At 35.4% G+C, this 21,484-nt stretch overlaps 2 protein-coding genes across 2 annotated transcripts in view; one reads left to right on the forward strand and one right to left on the reverse strand.

Moving 5' to 3' along the window:
• Window positions 1-21,484, reverse strand: part of LOC148955442 (translocation protein SEC63 homolog) — a 105,247-nt gene that overhangs the window by 37,630 nt on the left and 46,133 nt on the right. The window contains exons 8-10 of the mRNA XM_089102269.1: window positions 16,252-16,422; window positions 14,702-14,812; window positions 13,987-14,118 (exon numbers count right to left, since the gene is read on the reverse strand). Of these exons, the coding sequence (XP_088958395.1) occupies window positions 13,987-14,118; window positions 14,702-14,812; window positions 16,252-16,422 (414 nt within the window). The remainder of the gene's footprint in view (window positions 1-13,986; window positions 14,119-14,701; window positions 14,813-16,251; window positions 16,423-21,484) is intronic.
• On the forward strand, window positions 343-7,960 carry LOC148955444 (uncharacterized). Its single transcript, XM_089102258.1, has 2 exons — window positions 343-425; window positions 4,619-7,960. The coding sequence occupies exons 1-2, from the start codon at window positions 408-410 to the stop codon at window positions 7,829-7,831; spliced, it is 3,231 nt and encodes a 1,076-aa protein (XP_088958384.1). The 5' UTR covers window positions 343-407; the 3' UTR covers window positions 7,832-7,960.

Below are 21,484 nucleotides of genomic sequence, written 5' to 3' on the forward strand. Positions count from 1 at the left end.
CACCAGGCAAGCCCTCAGGGCATGAGGTGGGGGGGGGGGTCTGGTTCACTTTCCCCGAGATATCATTGTTTTTCTGATAATTTCGTACGGTTTTCTTAGAATTCACGTATCTTATAGAACTATTCATCTACCTTCAAGAAATACGTTCCCACGTGGATACCTGATTGACCCATTATATTACCGTCAAATCATGAAACTATGCAAGGAAGCCAGATAGTTGTAAATTGAAGCTGTTATTCATAAGATAAAATCACGTAATCTAGTGCAAGGACGTTCAAGCTCTGATCAGAATATAGCTAAAAACAACCCTTTGAAATCACCCTTGAGGACAATTACCTCTTACAGTATATAAGCTAGAAGCAAACCATTCATCAATATCAGTCAAGTTTCGAATTCTTAAAAGTAACATGAGAAGATTTCTTGTGGTAAGTGGAATACTCCTTTAGTAGAACTATTGAAATACAAACACTATCTACGAAATATTGCATGAAAATAAAAAAATTATAATTTAAAAGCCACAAATTTCATATTGCAATGTAAAATGCTTTTAGTGTATATAAGAATTCCCTGAAGTACTTAAAATACAATCAGTCGTAATTTATGTTGGGATAGTTGTATTGGGTTTCTCAAACACTTAATAAACAAAGAGTTAAATTTCACCAATTTAGGTCCCAAACCGTACCAATGACTATGAGGTTACTCGTGGCCCCGTAGGCGATCGGCTATCTTTGATATGCCTGTTTCAAAGCAGATCCTCAGCCTGGGTTCTTAGTCCAATAAATCGATACCCATAATTTTATTGGGAATGACCGTCTTTCCCCCAAGTATTGGCCCTGCCGAGAGGGGCAAGGGTAGTGGTTTCCACATTGTCTTGGTTCCCCTTTAAACCAGGACTGCCAAGACATAATGGAAAACCATGCAAAAAAAAACAAAAAAAAATGTAAAAGAAATGATGATTTTGGGCGCTAAAAATTGGCTTCCTTGCGGCATAATAATAGTTTACCTTCCTAAATAGACTTTAGAGAAAGTTAACTTTTAGAAAAATTATTTTTTTTGCAGTAAGATTAATTTATTCTCTGCTTATCAGTAGTGGAAATTTTGGAGACATCTCCCAGGATTATTCTGAACCCAAATTAGTTTTCTTATTTTCGTATTTCGTATTATTTTCGTATTTCGTATTAAATGTTTAATTTAATCTTAGACCTTCATGATCACAAACTAAACGTACTTCGGCCGAGCAAGCGATGATATGCAATAACTATATTTACAGTTGATAATTAAGATTATCTCAGTAACTCGGTAGATTCCTAAAACCATACCTTCTTATTTTCTCCTTTTTTTTAAGTTATATGTTGTCTTTAATTATAATCTTCTATTTGAAAATAGATATATATATATATATATATATATATATATATATATATATATATATATATATATATATATATATATATATATATATATATATATATATATATATATATATATATATATATATATATATATATATATATATATATATATATATATATATATATATGTAGTTTCTTGAAAAAAAAAACGCAGTTCATCCTCTCTTTTGAACGAAACACTATAATAAAACCGTTCGAACTTTATTACATTCACAAAATTTATATTTATTGGATTTTTCAAAGTGGTTTACAGTTTAACTGCATTTCAACCCCTTACCCTAATGCCGGGGTATAGCCCTAGGCTACATCCAAAACTTGGGCAGATTCTGAAGTTTTTTCAATTGGCATTACGAACCAACTGTTGATGAGAAATAAGTACACAAAATGTTACAAACGAACAAAATCAGTAAATTTTTGCGCATATTATGGGACCATATTCAGGCATTTGAGAGAAAGTGTGGAGGAGGGGAATAATGTGCTGGGATGCAGTTAAAGTGGGAAACGACTCTTAAATCAGTAAAAAAAAATTCTGTATGTAATGAAGTAAGATTTTTTTATTAGTGTGTTGTTCAGAATAGGGGGATGTACTGTATCTTTAAAGAAATGAGCAATATTTTTTTTTTTTTTTTTTTTTTTTTTTAGTGTGTTGTTCAGAATAGGGGGATAAACTGTATCTTTAAAGAAATAAGAAAACAAAAAGAATACTAAATAACAAAATCAGCAAACTTAGGGTTTAGCAGGGGGCTATATCCAGGCATTAGGGACGAGGGAAGGGGGAGGAGCTAAGATAAAAATAAACTGAAAACGAATATGAAAGTTGGTAGTCTTTGTACAAGATTCCCCTTCTAAACTAGCTACAACAACAGTTCGGTTTATGCCTTCTGAAACAAACACTGTAATATCGAAATTTTTAATTCATTCAGATTCAGAAAATTTATATTTATGATATTCTTCCTACTAATGCCTGGATATAGCCCTAGGCTAGTTAGTTTAACCAGAAATGACTCTAAAGATTCAATAAATAAAATATTTCTTAGATATACTGTCTAATCACAATCATGGAAATAAGAGTATTAAAAATGGTATAAATGTATTGCAAGTGAGGTAAAATAGTGCATAACTGAATATGGCAAATATCTTAAAATTTTTCTTTAAATATTTTAAACTGAAGGATTATGATAAGTCTTTTGAAAGTGTTGAAGCATCAACATACAGTACTTAATACCATCTAAACTCAGGGTTCTTCAAAGAATTCTACAAGATAGAAGGATGCCAATGACTACAGAAGGCCACAATCAGAGATAAGAATAAGAAATAGAGGCCAGATTGTCGCTAGTTTTCGCTATTCATTTCATTCTTCTGTTCTATAACGTGACTCCGAATCAACGGCAAAATCTAACCGCGAAATTTTCGAGAACTTGGTCTATTTATATTTTCTATCTACGATCATAACAATTCAAGAGATTGTATAATATTTTTTAGAACAAATTTACCCACCATCCCCCAAAGTGGAGTAATAGTATTCTGAAGGGTCTACTCTACATTCCAGGACCAAATTTAGCTCTCGGTATAGTGATGAGTCTTCGCAATTCCCAAACGATTTTAAAGATTTTAATTAATTAAAATGGCCGTTTTGCCAAAGGAGCTATAGTTCCTTTTACACACAAAAGAAATGTTTCTGTAATAGGTGAAACTGAATGATTTTTATTTTTTGATGTATTTTTTACTCAAGTTAAGGCTGATTTTAACTTAAGTTAGGGCTGTTTTGACTATAAGTTCAATCTGCAGTCGGAAGAGCCTTAAGATGTGTAATATATATATATATATATATATATATATATATATATATATATATATATATATATATATATATATATATTACCACAATTTTTCTACCTTTTTTAATCGTATACAATATCTGGGTTAACTAAAAGAGCTCCATAAGTGCAATGAATTAAACATTAGATACTTTCATAACTTGTCGCAGACTTTCTACTATTACAAATAGATTCAACCAAGTATATATCTTAATTGAAAGCAAAGGAAAAAATGCGTTACGAAAAGGCGTCTTTTCAGAAATTATGGCGTTTCAGAAATTATGGTGTTTACGAATACCAAAACCCGGTACACTTAAGAGTATTTTTTTTTTTTGTTATGAATTAAACAAAAGAACGTGCAAAAAAGTTAATTCTACATCTTCCTCTTTTCGCTCCTAAATTTTTTATCATGTTCCTAAGTTTTTTAACATGCATGAATTATTGCCCAAAGTGAAAAGATTGCCTCCTAAACCCCAGATGTAATGTTGCCGTTCACTATTTTTCAGTAAGATCGTACACATAATTCTGAATCTCAGGTGAAAGGGGATGGGGCGGTGGAGCTAGCAATGAAAAAACGTATCTTTACCCATTGGATAACCGATATTCTGTATTTTCATGCGATTCCTTAATTAGTGAAAAGGGATCTAAATCGCTATCCCCCCGGGTAAAACCTTGTTAAAAATTTTTCCATTCTCTGGTTTTTTTTTTCTGAACTTCATTCTCAGAGTATATCCGGTTAAAAGGGGGAAATCTCTCCACGATCAGTCTCAAGTAAAAACAAGACATAAAAATGATCTCCCCCACTTTCCCCAGGGACAATAACCCTGATAATCCGTACAGGCCAATCGTTTTGCCCCCCCCCCTCCAAAAGTTGTTCCCAGGAAATCCCTAAGTTCCCAAGGATCTAAATTCCCAATAAGATACTTTATTATTGAAAAAATTCAAGTTTATCAAAAATACATAAATAAATTGGAAAAAATCGCTTTGTTCCCAGGAAACCCCTAACTCGCATATTTAAACAATGAAGTGTTAGCTTCAACCTTAATCATATCTCAGACGCTAAGTAATTCCACACATATTAGTTATATTGTGTTCATTCCGATTTCTTTTTTTTTTTTTTTTTTGTAATAGTCTCTACAGATTTCCATTCCATTTTCAATAGAAATTTAAGATAAATAAAATTTCAGAGAATTACTTTCTCCCATATGTGATAATTTGAAAAAGAATAGATGGTGATAAATAAAAGTGAAATGTAATTGAAGAAGGAAAGACCTTGTCATTAAATCGGGGTAGACCTTGTCATTAAATTATAAAGAAGTCAATACAGAGTAAGTGTTTACTAATCCAATAGAATTTAGAAAGGTGCTTTATCTTTTTTTTGTTTTTCAGGTGTTGTTTACCGGGTTAGCGTTGGCCCAGGAAGGCTATGACTTTTCATGGAGCGTCAACGATGGTATCAACAACGACATCAAATCACATCAGGAAAGCAGTGATGGTAATACGGTTCGTGGGGAGTATTCTGTGGTGCATCCAGATGGCTGCAAACAACTTGTGAGGTACGAAGCTGATGAAAATGGGTACCGTCCAGAAATAACTTACAAAGGAAACTGTGATCCAGCCACCTATTTCCCAGAACAAGAACAATCTTTAGACCCAAAGGAAGGAGAATACATGATCACCTTTTCTGATGGCTGTACTCAAACTGTGAGGTACGTAGCAGATGAAAATGGCTACAAACCAGACATATCTTACAGCGGTAACTGTAATCCAGCTTTATATTTCCCGATTGTTCCTCTTCCACCAGCACCTCCAATGTCCGAAGGTCAAGTTAGTTCCAGTGGTACAGTAGCATCTACAGGATCAGTTACATCCACTTCCTCACTTTCACAGGGGTCTTTTTTACCAATCGGACCTTCATTTAACCCACAAAACCTACCAGTAGGCCCATCATTCAATCCCACCCTACCTATTGGTCCCACTTTTAACCCCGTCCTACCTGTCGGTCCCTCGTTCAATCCCAGACTTCCTGTTGGGCCTACTTTCAACCCTGCTCTTCCCGTAGGACCAACATTTAACCCACAACTTCCAACAGGCCCGACATTTAACGGAGTACAAGCCAATCAAGCTACCTTGTCTTCAAACTCTAACGTACAAAGTTCAGGTTCAGTCATGTCGGCTGGTGGAACGTCAAGCATGGGCACTGTAGGAAGTACCGGGAGTGCCAATCAACTCATAGGCCCAACCTTCAATCCTGAGCCTCTCAGAGGACCAGTATTCAACCCTGTTGGACTGAGCGGTCCAACATTTAACCCTGAACTGCCAAACGGTCCACAATCAGCAGGTGCTATTCAGGGACCGAATTTTAACGGCGGAGTAAAAGGACCAACATTTGATGGTGCTATAAAAGGGCCAAATTTTGATGGTGCTCTTCCAACACCAGCTAATATTGGCGCTGGCGGAGTGAAAGGTCCAAATTTTAACGGTGTTCTTCCAACACCAACTAACTTTGGCAGTGGTTCCGTTCAAGCCCCTAATTTCAATCCTATTCTACCAGTAGGACCCACATTTAATCCTACACTCCCCGTTGGGCCAACATTTAACCCAACTCTTCCAGTTGGACCCACGTTTAACCCAACTCTTCCAGTTGGACCAACATTTAACCCAATTCTTCCAGTTGGACCAACATTTAACCCAATTCTTCCAGTTGGACCAACATTTAACCCAACTCTTCCACTTAGACCAACATTTAATCCTCAACTACCCAACGGTCCACAATCAGCAGGTAGCGTTAAGGGACCAGACTTCAGTGGTGGAGTGAAAGGACCAGTGTTTGATGGGACAGTAAAAGGACCAAAGTTTGAAGGCACCCTCCAAACACCAGCTAATATTGGTGCTGGGGGAGTCAAAGGACCAGGCTTTAACGGTGCTGTTCCAAAACCAGCTAATTCTGGCACTGGATCCGTCAAAACTCCTACTTTTAACTCTATTCAACAAGTAGGACCCACATTCAGCCCTACTCTACCTGTTGGACCAACATTCAACCCAGTTCTACCAGTCGGACCAACATTTAATCCTAAAATGCCCAAAGGTCCACAGTCTTCGGGTAGTATTGAAGGACCGAATTTCAACGGTGGAGCAAAAGGCCCAATGTTTGATGGCTCAGTAAAACGTCCCAATTCTGACGAACCCATTCCAATTCCCAACACTTTTGGCACTGGTTCTATCAAAGGGCCACAATTTAACAACGCTCTCCAAACTTCGGGTAATCTTGCAGCTGTTGCTCTTCAAGGTCAATCTAACAATGCACCTTCTAATGGTCAAAGCTTCAACCAAGTTTCTTTTTCAAGACCAAATTTCAGTCAAACCCTACAGCAAGGGCAAGAATTCAATGAAATAAATACTGGTTCGAAAACACCAAATATTTTTAAAGAACCTGCATTCAATGGAGCAATGGAAGGACCAGTAACATACGGCGCTCAAGCACTAGCACCCGCTGAATCCCCTTACCCTAGTTCCTTCAATCCAACTGAGAAAATTTCGTCCGCGATGTTCCCTGCAGCGGGGGTTGGCAGTCTTCCCTTGGAAGTTCAAACAGGACACATGGCAATGCCACAGGAACACACACAATCTGCCCAGAAAAACCAAATTAAGACAGGACTCGGGAACATGGCTTCTCTTAAAAATAATCATGGTCAATCATATTCATCTGGTTCGCCAGTTTCAAACTCAGAGAATTATTTTGAAACACTTAACCATGTTCAAACCAATCTCAAATCTCCTAAAGATTATGTATTATCAAGCAAGCCCGAAAATGGTTATTATTATAACCCATATGCACAGGGACTTGAACCAAAAAAACCAATGATGATGAATCCAGACAACAAGCCTTCGAAAAATGGATACGTTGTTCCAGTAATATTCAAAGACATCCAACCAACAACTACAATGGCACCTAGACCACAATATACAGAAGTGACCAAAGCACCATCTATCCCTACGATGTCCCACTCAAAAGCTAGTAGCAACCAAGATAAAGAGCACGATGAATCAAAAAACCCTATCCCAACTGGGGTTTACGAGACCAAACCAAGTCAAACATATAAACCAAAATACACTGAAGCATCTAGAGAAAAACCAAGTGTTCAATACGTCCCAGCAAACGGCATAATGACAAAAATCCAAGAAGCACCTAAATATACTATTCCAAATGCACTGAAGCCTGTTGAACAGTATAATGTTGACTACTCATACCAGCAGTTATCAGAGCAGGCAATCACAGCTGTGAAACAACAAGCTCAACCAGATTACGTTACTCCTATAGTAGCCAAGACTGGCCAGTCTAAACAAGTGCCACCAAATATGGAAGTTCGCCCAATGGCCCCTACTGATCCCATCCAGCAGAGTAATGCCGGCTACTCACATCATTATTCATTAGAACCGGTAGCCTCAGCTATGAAACAACCAGCTCAACAAGGTTATGCTGATCCAGTGGAGATAAAGACCAGTCAGCCGGAACAAGTTCCTCTGAAGACGGAAGTTCGTCCAATCGAACCAGTTAAGTCTATGGTAGCACCAAGACCCTACCCACTTCCTTATTATTAATGTTACTGAAATCGAAAACAGTTTGACTGTGTTACTAAAAGTTGACATAATCAGTGTTTTACTTTTTTAATTTTGTAAACTGGGGGGTTGTGGATTGTATATAATAAAATAATTATTTTGTTGTAAAAAGTGTTCACATACTGAGTTTCTAAGGTTTTGAATCTACATGTCCAGTTTTTTTTGTCAAATCCCACATATTATGACTTAAAAAAAAAGGCAGGCGGATTTTTATAATAGCCCATTATGGAATAAATCCGTAAAATATGGTATTTGAACAAACTTAGTGTGCTAAAGAGTGACATTTTGCTTCAGCTTAATGTTGCTAAATGTGTCTTAGAACGAACTTAGTGTTGTGGAAAGCGACATTTTGCTTCAGCTTATATTTTTCTTTTTTTTTCTCTCATTTCTTTTAGCCCCCTTTCATCTTTCATGAGAATTTCCGAATTGTTAGTTACAGTATGGTTCCAGAAAAATAGAAATTGTTCAACATAAGAGAAGACAAGTGCCATTTGAAACGCTTTTTGGGGTACTTACTGTAAAACTGGCCAGGAAAGTAAAACCTGGCATCTTTCAAGATATTAAATAAAAAAAAACAAGTGTTTTTAACTGAAAGTAAGGAGCGACATTAAAACTTAAAACGAACACAAATTATTCCGTATAGGAAAGGGGCTGTCCACTCCTCAACGCCTCGCTCTTTACGCTAAAGTTTTTTATTGTTTTAAAAAATAGAGTTGTGAGAAAGAGTCAAACTTTAACGGAAAGAGCGAGACGTCACCGTACATGAATATTTAAAACGAAATTTGCATATTAATTTTCGTTTTTTGGATAAATGGCTTTCTCAAAATTTTGTTCTGAAGTAACTTAAAAATTAACTTACGTAACGAATTTCTATATGCGTATGTTTTTATTACGTATATTAGGGAGTTCGCCCCCTAGTCAATACCTCACTCTTTACGCTAAAGTTCGATTTTTTTCGAATCACAAACCCCTGAATCACAAAGGCCGTTTACTTAGAACTCTTTTGAAAGTACTAAAAAAAACTTTAACATAAACAGCGCGGTATTGACCAGGGCGTGAACCCCCTCATATACGTAATAATTTCTGTTCTTTTTCATTTTTAATGTTGCTCCTTACTTTCAGTTGAAAAAACTAGTTTCTTTATTTAATTTCTGATTGTTCTTTAAATAATTCTGAGAAATCCGGCGCCCCCTTCATAGAAAAGTCCGTTCCCCCAAGAAAACATCTTCTATGGAAAGATCCTCCCACATAATGACCCCTAATAAAAAAAAAAAAAATAAAAATAAACACGCATCCGTGATCTTTATACTGGCAACAAAAAAAAAAATTCCAAATTTTTGCAGATAGGAGCCTAAAACTTCTACAGTAGGGTTCTCTGATACGCTGAATCTGATGGCGTGATTTTCATTGAAGTTCTGTGACTTTTGGGGGTTGTTTACCCCTTATTTCGAAAATAAGGCAAATTTTCTCAGGCGCTTAACTTTTGATGGGGAAGACTAAACTTGATGAAAATTATATATTTGAAATCAGCATAAAAATCTGATTCTTTTCATGTATCTATTGCTATCAAAATTCCGATTGTTTGGAGTTTCGGTTACTATTGAGCCGGGTCGCTCCTTACTTACAGTTCGTTACCATGAACTGTTTGATAATTTATATAATTTGTGGGATAACTATAAAGATGTCCATAAAATGTCAGACGACAAAGACTGAAGATTTCGTTGTGCCGACACAACGAAACTGTAAGAAAAGCTCAAGAAATAATTAGCTCGGATGTTTAAAGTGCTAAGACAAGTCGGCTATTAAGAAAAAAACAGGTTAACTTCTATTAGTTGGGTTTAGCATGAAACTTTTAGAGAAATACCTCTGTTGGGATAATACAGTTATGTCACTATACTGAATAAATACAGCAAAGGCAAGGTTTGATGTGAATGCATGCGAGCAACGAACAAACCAAAGATATTCAACAGTCGACCGAAGCATCAAACTTACAAAATATAAAGGCAAAATTGGTTTCTAACTTAGATTATAGGAAAAAAAATAATCCCGTTTATGTAAGAGAGATTACAATACAGCCAATCTTCCAAACGGGTCTAAGCTGTCTTTTTATTTTATTTTTGTTGGGTTCGTCAAAGCTTCCATACCTAGTTTTACTTTCGGATCAAGATCAAGTTCATTGTTGTTATTTGCAACTAAAAGTAGTTTTCATTTGCAAATAACTTTTAAACTGGGATAAGAAATGTCGTTTCCGGCCAAAAAAGTGAAACTTAAAATTAAACTCATGTGAAGCATAAGAAAGGGGATTTTTGTATGCCCACTGTTCCAAATCCTGTTTCAAAACCACGATTTATGCTAAAAATAATAAAAAAAACAAGACTAACATTAATCAAGTACGCTAATGTTAATAAAATAGAGTTTGATAAACATTTGTTTGCAGCAATATTTTAAATATTAAAAACGTAAATAACGATTAAGTAAAAAGAGCGCAGCTTTTCAAGTAAAGAGAGGGCACAATAAAAAAAAATAGCAGATATGGTGCAGTAAGGTGCCATTATAAAAAGGCAAAAAGTATACACTGCGCGATGTCTGATTGCACTAATTCTGGGAACCTCCCAGCAAATTGTGAGAAGACCTTTGATCGACGTTGAATACTAAGACATATAGGAAACATAAGTTTCCGCAACGATATATCCAAAAAAAAGTTTATGCAACCAGCTCGTTCAAAACGAAATTTAATTTTCCGTTGAATAAGATAATTCAGGATGATGAGAAAAATAGAATTTCTAAGCTTAAAACACAAAGATCAAAGCGTAATTTTGATCCCCATAACACTCGTTTCTTAGAGGCAAAACGCACTCGATTTATAGATTACAAACAAGGGAAAAATTTCCTGAAACAGAAGGAATATCCTTCTATGTCAACCATAACTCCAGGGATAGAAATATTTCTTCGAAAAAAGATATGTTATAAAAATAATTTATTTTATATTACTATCACAAAACAAATATGTTATGGGGGCACATACAAGAGAAAGCACAATAAATATCACATAAAAAAATCAACATTTTAATATCTTGACTTGAGAAAAAACTTAATTACTGTTAAACATACGAATTAAGCTCATAAGGTATTGAACTGTAAAATTAGGAATAATCGTGATAAGTTTCCATTGCTTTTAATATTATAAGTAAACTTAAGCAGGATACACACACAAACACACAAAAAAAGCGAACAATTACTGTCAATTCCCAACAACAACAGACGCATTAAGTATTAAAAGCAAAACATTCACAAAAAAAACACTATAGTAATAAACTCTTATAAGAGAGACATGTGATGATGGAGTCTAACTAGTTATTAAATAGAAAGAAACACGTTTTTTCCAACTGAAAGTAAGGAGCAACATTAAAACTTAAAACCAACAGAAATTATTACATATATTAGGGGGGCTGCCCCTCCTCAATCTCTTCACGCTAAAGTTTTTTAAGAACTTAAAAATGGTTCTGAATTTAATTACACGGCCCTGTGTTTCAGGAGTCGTTGTTAAAGAATTGAGACAAAAGGTTGAACTTTAGCGTACGAATATTAAAAAGGGGGCAGGCCCCCTCATATACGGAATAATTTCTATTCGCTTTAAGTTTTAGTGTTGCTTCTTACTTTTAGCAGAAAAAACTTATTTTTTTTTAATTCAATTTCTGATTTTTTCAAATAATCCTCAGGAAATCCACACCCCTCCGTGGACCCCCCCCCCAAGTGATTTTTCCATAGAAATTTCCTCCCATGTAAAATTCTTGCGCAAGGAAATTCCTCCAGAAAATGTCTTGCTTACGATTCCGCCTGAAAAATACTCATTGGCATACTTTCATTTAAAGAAAGACGTGTTTTTATTTAATTATTTATCTTTTTTAAGGTCATGGGAGGACCCTCCCTGTGGTAAAAATATTTCAGGAAATCTACCCCCCCCCCCTCAACGGAAAGTTTCAATTACAGAAAATATCCACATGGAGAATTTCTCCTAGTCATAATTCCCCCGTGGATAATTTCTCCCGTGGGAAATCCCCCCCGCCACGTAAAAACCCCCCCCCCATGTAAAATTTTCCCCTGGAAAGTTCACCCACCAAAACTTCCATCCCAATGGTAAATTATCCCCGTAAAAAATAAACCCCAGAATACCCCCCCCCCCTGAAAAATGTTGGTATACTTCCCTATAACAAATACTATATATATATATATATATATATATATATATATATATATATATATATATATATATATATATATATATATATATATATATATATATATATATATATATATATATATATATATATATATATATATATATATATATATATATATATATATATATATAATGGACAAATTTCATGACTCAAAATCTTTCCTCCGGTGGTCCTGGGGGGTCATTTCATCTCCAAAGACATAGTTATTGTACCTTTCAACTATACTGAATAAAACGGTTATTTCAAAATTTGGATCAGCCCTTTAATTCTTCGGTCACTTAAAAAGAGCACTAGAACTTTTAATTTCCGTTCAAATGAGCCCTCTTACGATACTCTAGGACCATTGGTTCAACACGATTACCCCTAAACAAAAACAAATAAACACGCATCTGTGATCTTTCTTCAGGCAAAAATACAACATTCCACATTTTTGCTGATAGGAGCTTGGAACCTCTACAATAGGATTCTCTGATACGCTGTATCTGATGAAATGGTTTTCATTAAGATTCTTTGACTTTTAGGGGATGTTTTCTCCCTTTTTCTAAAATCTGGCAAATTTTTCAGGCTCTGGGTAACAGATGGGTAACACTAAATTTAATAAATATTACATATTTGGAATCAGCATAATAAGCCAATTCTTTTGATATATCAATTGATATGAAAATTCCGTTTTTTAGAGTTTTGGTTACTATTGAGCCGCGTCACTTCTTACTTACAGTTCGTTACTACGAACTGTTTGATAATCTAGACTTCATTAACTTCATATATTCTTATGACAAAAATAGCGATATATCTGTATCCCGAATTCGAACATAAATATTCTCTCTCTACGAACACGCTACATAAAACCACGGTGCGAAGCGTTGTGATTTTACCGGCTCATTCTTTAAGTTTAATAAAAGATAAGAATAATAACATTAATTGAAGATAAAAAATACTAACATAACAACTATTGAAATTTTGATTACCGAAATCTCGCTCTCAGTCGGTAAATGCAGATATTTAAGCAACTCTATTTGTAAGTTAGGTTAAAAAGATGAATACAATAAATTAAATTATGGGATTAACGAAAAAAATTAATAGTTCTGACAGAGTATGTACCACCAGCTTGATAATATTCAGTAATTACAGTAGTTAAGCCAGCTGGTAACAACAAATGATTCCATAAAAACTTTAGCATGCGGTAACAACTGCTTGTCAGCATAACAACTACAATTTCCGTAAAAGCTGGGATTAGACAGCAACAGGCTGGGAAACAGCCCACTCGTGTAATACCAGGGGTCAATTCTACTATCAATTTTCAAGTTCAAAAGAAATAATTCATCAAGAGCATGGACCAGTTGAGCAAAACTAAAGTGTTTGGTATGCACGAGCTCCATACATCAATTATATTGCTTCAAACCTCAGTCTGGAACAAAAAATATTCCTAGCACTTATACGCATTATATATATACGCTTGTAGTGTTTACGAATTTCTACAATTTTTAATACATTTTCAGGAAAACTCATTCGCTTGGAAAATGGTGCTAGATTATAAAATATATGAGCATAAGAGCTTTTATCTCACATATTTTGGAAGTACAGATAAAGGCCGGCATGAATTTTAGATCTACGGTTCTGGGTATCCCACTGTCGATAAAAAGTTTTTTTTTATAATTTCAGACATATATTGTTGATTTTACGGACGCACAGTTCGGATTGCGGGAGTCTCCACCAGAAACTTATCGGAAGGACCCCTTTCCAGAAAATCTTGGCTTTGAAAATGAGCTTCTTTAATCCCCCTCCCCCCCTACCACAAGAATGGGAACCTATTTGCAGTTGTGTTTGCAATAACTTACGGGAAAAAATGCTACTTTTTTTTCTATAATCATACTAGGTGATGCGGAAAGTGCTTACCTCCGGAAAATAGGGACAATGGACGGAATGTGATATCCTAGATTTTCCTTCTAATGCTTTTTGCCGTTTATTGAGTGGATTTTGGAATTTATCCCAATCCTCATCATCTTCATCACCTCGTTTGTTTTCAGACTACAAGAAAAAGAAGAGATGTTAACTATCCAGTAGAATTAACACCAATGCATTGAAGTCACCGGAAAAAAAAAATGACTAAAAACTAACAAAAATTGTAAAAAGGAAAATGCCAAGGAAAATGAGGAATTTCGCAGAAGCTTACGGAGTTTAAAAGTAGAAGTCTTTAATTTAAAGTCAGCAGTATATTTGTAGCGAAAGGAGTTGCAGCAAAATCAAAAACTAGAAGTTAGAAGTCAAAATTATTCTTAGCAGCGTTAGTGTTGGAGTCAGTGAAATACAGTTCTACATAAAAAAGCAAAATTAGTACTTATGAGCATACTTAAATAGATGATTAGCATTAAATATGTAAGAGTTTTATCAAAAGTTAATATTTTATAAAATATTACCCAAAGAATGCCCCTAATTTTTTGTCACATATGTACAATTTCAGCTCAAACAAAAAAAAATTGTGAGTAAAGAAAGTAACATTTGAATTCCTTTAACAAAAGAAAAAAAAGTAGTTTCCCTCGTGTCAATGGGCAATAGTGGAGTATGAATAATGAGAGTTGCAAGCAAAAATATTTGCCATTTAATTGCTTACTTTATCATCTTGAGATATACTATCCTCTGAATCTGAATCCCTTTCATCATCTTCAATCTCAGAGTCTTCACTATCACTTCCATTTTTCTTCGTTTGTTTTTTGGCTTGGGCCTGAAAACACAAAAGATATCATATCAAATGGCAATGTAACACAAGTGAATACACTCACAACTAAGCAGTATCAATTTTAACCAGGGAGAGAATACCGTATCTAGTAAAAAGGATGAAGATCTTCCTGAGCCATTGCTGGCGCATAGGGCGTCAAGTCGACGTTTCAGTTTCTTGCTCTTTTTTACCAAGGAAAAAGTAGCAAGCTTGCCACCCAACCTTACTGCGGTGGGGGTTGAACCCCAGGCCCCGTATTTTCAAGCAAAGACTCAATTCACAATGCTACAACAATGTTACCGTAGCTAGTACGAGAACAAAATAGATAAGCGCAGTTAGTTGATCTGTAAAACGATCATTGTAGAATTTGTGAGCGAAAAAAGCATTCTCCATCCGGGAGAAGGTCTAAATGATGAGAAATAGCTCCTCAGACCCTCCAACCCCACTAAGGATGCTACTATGAGGCAAACCCTCAAATGCACAGTGCAAGCTACATTTTCAGTCAGAAGCATTACCAGAACCTCCTTCTTGAGGAATCTGGTTCAACTTTGACAGTTGCCACCAGGTGGGAAGCTAAAATCCTGAAACAAACCCCAAGATGGGCTAAAAAGCGCCTTTGAAGGCCATATAGTTAGTCTCAATACTGACTTAAAATTCTAGACCTTAGCCTCCCTATCATCTTTCTTCAGATTTACCTAAATACGAAGTACATGCAGGAGGATCTAGGACGGTCAGGACCAGCACTAAAATCAGGAAGATGTAATTCATTTCTCACTCGATTGGTAAGAAATTCATAGACAGCTTTGTTCGAAGCCTTAAAAAATTCACAGAAACCCCCGAATAAAAAAATCACAAAAACTCTCAAATTTTGATGTAGTGAATTCAAAGGACATTTCATTAAATTCCTCCTCAAAACTAACAAATGCATTCACTTGAAAGGTGGACTGTTTCATTTTTTCATTCTGCAACATACCAGCCTTCCGGTTTTCACATTTTGTTCGTATATTAGAAAGCAATCTACACTTAATAATGGTCGGTAAGTTTCATCTAACATAGAATGATTGCCTAATAGTTGAAAGTTCTGATCAATATTGACGAAACCACGATCTAATTTCCTTATAGAACAGCGATATAACACATAACTTTTTAGCCACAAATGTGTCGAGCATGCGTATTTAATTTCCACGATTTAATTTCTTTATAGAACAATGACAACATACAACTTTTTAACCACAGATATGTCGAGCATATGTATGATAACGCAGAATATGGTCTGGAGATCTAAAAACAAAGATAAAGATGGTTCTTTCTTCAACAGCCGATGAAGAATGCTATATTATACAACAGACAGAGAAACATAGTGAGAGAGAGGGGGAGGGGGAGAGGGACTAACAGAGAGAGAGAGAGAGAGAAAAGTGACAAAGAGAAAGTAAAAACTATCTTACCCTTTTCTTTGGGGTTGTATTTTCCTTCTTGTCCTCGTTCTTTTCTTCAGGAGCCTGTTCCAGGGGCGTTTTAGTGACATTGTTGTGTTGACTAGGCTTTTTGGAGGCCTTTTTACCAGCCCCTCCTTTCCTGGACTTGTTCTTTGGCTTCCATACAGGGGTTTTCTTCTTCTATAAAAAAAAAAAAAAAAAAAAAAAAAAAAAAAAAAAATACAGTTTACAGAGAAATTCATGCTATGTACACGAAGCAGCGAACAAATACGCATTATTTTATAATTATCTTACTCTTGTTCCTCCCCGGGTAAAAGTTTGACGAAGACAGGTATTACCTGACCTGAACCCTGATACAATTATTCCCAGAACAAGCAAAAAATCTTCGAAGCAGCGCAAAGAATGATTCAGACTGATTTAATTTATTTCGTCCCTCATAAAGAGCCCAACCTGTTTCTCCTCATCACCAGATTTACCTCTCAGAGTACATAGCTACATTCTTTTTAATCCTATAGCTATTCTACAAGGAAATAATAAGGGAAATTTAAAGCAGGATATTCCGCTTCTAATAGAATTGTAATCCTTAAAGGACTGACATTTAAATTTTTACAAAGGTAAGAAAGGGGGAGGAGGTATAAGGCCTTTTTAGATCCCGAGTGAAGCGTCCGATAGTGGCGATAGTGATTGTGTTTAGTTGTCTAAAATAGGATTTCCTTTGCCTTTCATTAGATTTATTGTTTCGAAGCATTCTGGGGGGATGAGCATAGTAATAACAATAACAATAATCCATTCAAACCCTCTTTACATGCAGGAGAATTTGAGTAACACAAATAAAAAAAAAACAAAAAAAAAACAGAGAAAATATATTAATTTTCCCTATGACAAAAACTACAAAAGAAATGCATCAAAACAATTAAACAAGAGGGCGATAAAAACCTAGCCGCATCCGACTTTTAATAACATCTAAACATCAGAGTAGCTCCGAAATTATGAACGATCTTTCAGTAGCTATACCACCAAGCGAAAAACACCAGCTATAATGAAAATACGCAACTCGTATATTTCGAATGTCTTGATTCTTAAATAATGGGTGCAAACCTAATAGAAAAAATCTACCTAATAGTCCAAATTCATGGAATAAAGTCTAGCTAAAGGCTCACGGGAACACTGACCAAGATTCGAGACGATTATAGCATAGCCAGCTTTTAGTTTCCTCTTCAACATCAGCAAGCATCAAATAGAAATTAACTGATACAGAAGTAAAAATATTAATACCAAGCTACCACAGCTTAAGAACCAACTCAACTGAGAAAGTGAATTAAACTCACAGCAGAGTATCTAAGCCTAAGAATCAAACTTAATATTGCAAAGTCTGAAATATTATTTTTCCAGTGTAATAATAAAGATGAATAGGGTTAAAAAGTTTATTTCTCAAGGACCTGTGATAGGCTCAATTCTCATGGGCTACAGTTATCTATCAAGGAAGAAACATGTAAAAGTTATGTCTGCCAGTAGAGTATCAGCTCTTTATGCATTGCACCAAAGTGAGTCTTTAGCGGATTCCAATGTTCTTATAGTCCAGCAAAAATACAGTTTTGACCCAGCATTTGAGCAACAGACATGTTTTTGGCACCAAAATATTCAGAAAAAATTACTTAATAACATATTCGAAATCGACCAAAATCAACCGAGCAGAAATACCCTTTTATCAGAGAAAAGAGGGGAAAATCTTGAATTTAAATTTCTGCAATATTTTCCGGATTAAAAAATCGGTCCCTATTAATTCATGTCTGGGGAGACTGAAAATTACATTGGAATTGGAAAATTCCATCACTTACTACCCTATTTCTACCCTACGCGAGGTTGGGGGAGGGGGGGGGTCAGGATCTTAATTTGTGCTATATTCGAAAGGTCGTTTCCTATCAATTCAAATCTGGGTAGACCAAAAATGAAATCAGAATTGAAAAATTACATTATTTAGTACCCCATTTCCACTCTAAGCGAGGTCAGAGGAGAGTGAAAGCACCCTTTTTTGCTCTTGGCCTACTCTTGGTTTTAACACTGCTTCATTGCAATTTCATGCTTATGAACTCCAATATGAACTAATATTGGGCCTATCTATTAGTATCAACTTGACTTCAAAGGTGTGGCGGGGAGGTAATTTTACTTACAACGATATTTTTTGCTGGAAGTTTCTTCTTTTTTTCAGGGCTAAAGAGTGCAAATATGAATAGAAGATTTTCTTCAAATTCTCTCTAAGGCCTGTCTTGACTCTCCCACTCTTATTTTCACCCCCCACTCTTACCCTTTAGCACTTGGGAGAGGGGGGATGAGAATATCAGAAAATTGTCATTTTTGACTTCGTTCCTGGATGGAACCAATTCGGTTTTCATTGTAAAAAAAAAAAAAAAAAAAAAAAAAAAACAGGAAAAGTAATAACTAAAGAAAAAAAAGAGCAAACAGGAACACTTCAATCTCAACTTCGTTTTCGATTACTATGACTCTGAAAGATTCACAACTTCGCTTTGATTAAAAAGCTATTGAATAAAACGCAAAATTTGGCTTAATCCCATTGATTATCGAGATTATAATGGTCCAAAAAAACGTTGAGGCAGCGTGTTCTATGGCACTGGCTATAAGTAATACTGCAGAAAAGGTCACTCTTTTTGCAGGCGCATCGAAAGCTCTCACGGTCACTTTTACAGCTGCAGAGAATCAGCTTGAGAAGGCTTTCTGGAGCAGGCGGTGCATCAGTCATAATGGGTACATAACCGTTTGACGAGAGTTTTCAGCCCCAGTCTTCAGACTTCCAGCTTTCCCCAGATTTCGAGCGATTCCGCATATCTTATTAAGCAAATTTGTTTGAACATTTTGGTGTTCATTTGTGTGCGAATACTACATAAATTAGGATTCCGATTTTTTATCCCCCTCTGACCATGCTTAGGGTGGAAACAGGGCATTAAATAATATAATGTCTCAATTGTGATGTAATTTTTGGTCTTCCCGGACTTGAATAAATAGGAAACAACCTTTTAATCCAGAACATATTGCAAACAATTACATTCGAGATTCCCCCCCCCCCTTTTCCCTAAAAAAGGGGTGTTTCTGCACGGGCGATTTCAAGTGATTTTTGATATATTATTAAGTTTTTTTGAACATTTTGGTGTTGATTTGTGTACGACTATTGCACAAATTAAGATTCTGACTTTTCATCCCCCTCTGACCTCGCCTAGGGTGGAAGTGGGGTACTAAGTGATTGAATTTTTCAATTCTGATGTCATTTTTGGTCTCCCCAGACTTGAACTAATAGGAAACGGCGTTTCAATTATATATTTTTTTTAATTATGTATTATATTATCGCTTAGGGTGGAAGTGCTAAGTGATTAAATTTTTTCATTCTTATGTCATTTTCGGTCTCTCCAGATTTAAACTAATAGTAAGCGACCTTTCAATCCACCAAATACTGCACAAATTATGAACCTAATTCCCCCACCCTCTGACCTCGCTTAGGGTGGAAATCGGAAACTAAGTGACGGAATTTTTTCATTCTTGTGTCATCTTCGGTCTCCCCAGACTTGAATTAATAGGAAAGAACCTTTCAATCCACCAAAAACTGCACAAATTAAGATTCTGACCCCCCCCCCCTCTGACCTCACTTAGGGTGGAAATCAGGAACTAAGTGATGGAATTTTTCAATTCTTAAGTCATTTCCCCCTTGACTTCAATTGATAGGAAACGACCTTTCAATCCGCCAAATACTACATAAAGATTCTGGTTTTTCACTTCCCTCTGATTTTTCCGTTGTATAAGTTCTTAAGCAAATTTTTCTGAATATTTTGATGCCAAAAACATTTGTGTTTCTCAAATTCGAAGGTTTGGCCTTTTTTCCTAGTTTTGCTGGACTATAAGTACTCTCGAATATATCATCAACACCAAAACTATCCCTAAACTGCATTATGGGGCCAACTTAAGAGGTCAAAATGCAGGTGAATTGGTTAACTCCTTACGACCCAAGTTTCACAAAAATATCTTTAGGTTTCACTGTGCTTTCGATTCTTTAGCACTAAAGGGATATCTGAGGCGAATCTCTCTTAGATTTAAAATTTCAACGGAAATGGTGAAATTTTGGTTCAAAATTACAGATATATCGGATCAAAGAAATGCATTTCTGCATTTACTGATCATCAAGAAAGAATCTTGTTGGGTGTTCAAGGTCAATCAACTTCTCGGTAAGGTTATGCTTCCTAGGGCCTGGAATTGAGTTTGAACATTTACAAAACGCAGAATGTTTGTTTATGGTTTGCACAAATCGTCAATCATAAGTATTTGTATCAGAATTATAAATACAGTTTAAAATGCAAATAAAACAGAAATTATCCAGAAATCAACAATAAAACATATTACTGTCACGGTTGCAGTGATCATGAAACTAAAAAAAAGGAAAATAAATTATAGGACCTGAAGAGTAAATACGCTTAAATATGATTAAAGAAGCTTAAGTTGTATTTTTCGGCTAAAGCTGCAAAATATTTTCCGAGAAATATGTCCTGGACTAAAGAGACGATCCGTTTACCTATTATTTGAAACAGTTTTTCGCTTTCTAAAAAAGAGTTTATTCTCTATTCGTATCTGATCTATTTCAGCATACATTTCTTTACAACAGAAAGCAAAAATTTTAACAAAAAAAACATACCAAAAGATGAAGGAGAAGACGATGAGGCAACTCGTTTGCCTATTCTCCTAAACAGGAGGAATGTGAAGAGGAAACAGTAATTCAGTTCCTAAGAAAATTTACATTTACGCAGGGTGATTCATCCTTCCATGCTAAATATATTCACAAGTTAACACATTTTGAGCAAATCATGAAGTTGAGATGTTAATTAAGTTACTTTGTTAATGACGTTGCGATGTCAGTCTAAGAGCGTTACAGACTGAACATAGAAAGACGAATTGGTAAATAAAAAAAATCGTGATCTGATTGTTAAAAAATCGTAAAAAGCCATTTCCATGGGATGATACATCCATCCATCTTGTGTATATTAAAAGCATATCCCGATGTTAAACCGCTTTTCAGCCAAAATGACGTTGTGAAATAATCAAACAACCTGACAGATTGTATAAAGAAGGACAAACTAGAGGATCCAAAAATAAAATGAAGCAATTCATTATTCCATTTTATTAGAATTAAAAATAATTAAAAGTATCTTGCTAATTTGAAACATTTTAAGGCAATACCATAAGC

Source organism: Artemia sp. Qi Xiang Cuo, chromosome 2 (assembly GCF_049724085.1).
Source record: "Artemia sp. Qi Xiang Cuo chromosome 2, ASM4972408v1, whole genome shotgun sequence".
Classification (NCBI taxonomy): Eukaryota; Metazoa; Arthropoda; class Branchiopoda; order Anostraca; family Artemiidae; genus Artemia; species Artemia sp. Qi Xiang Cuo.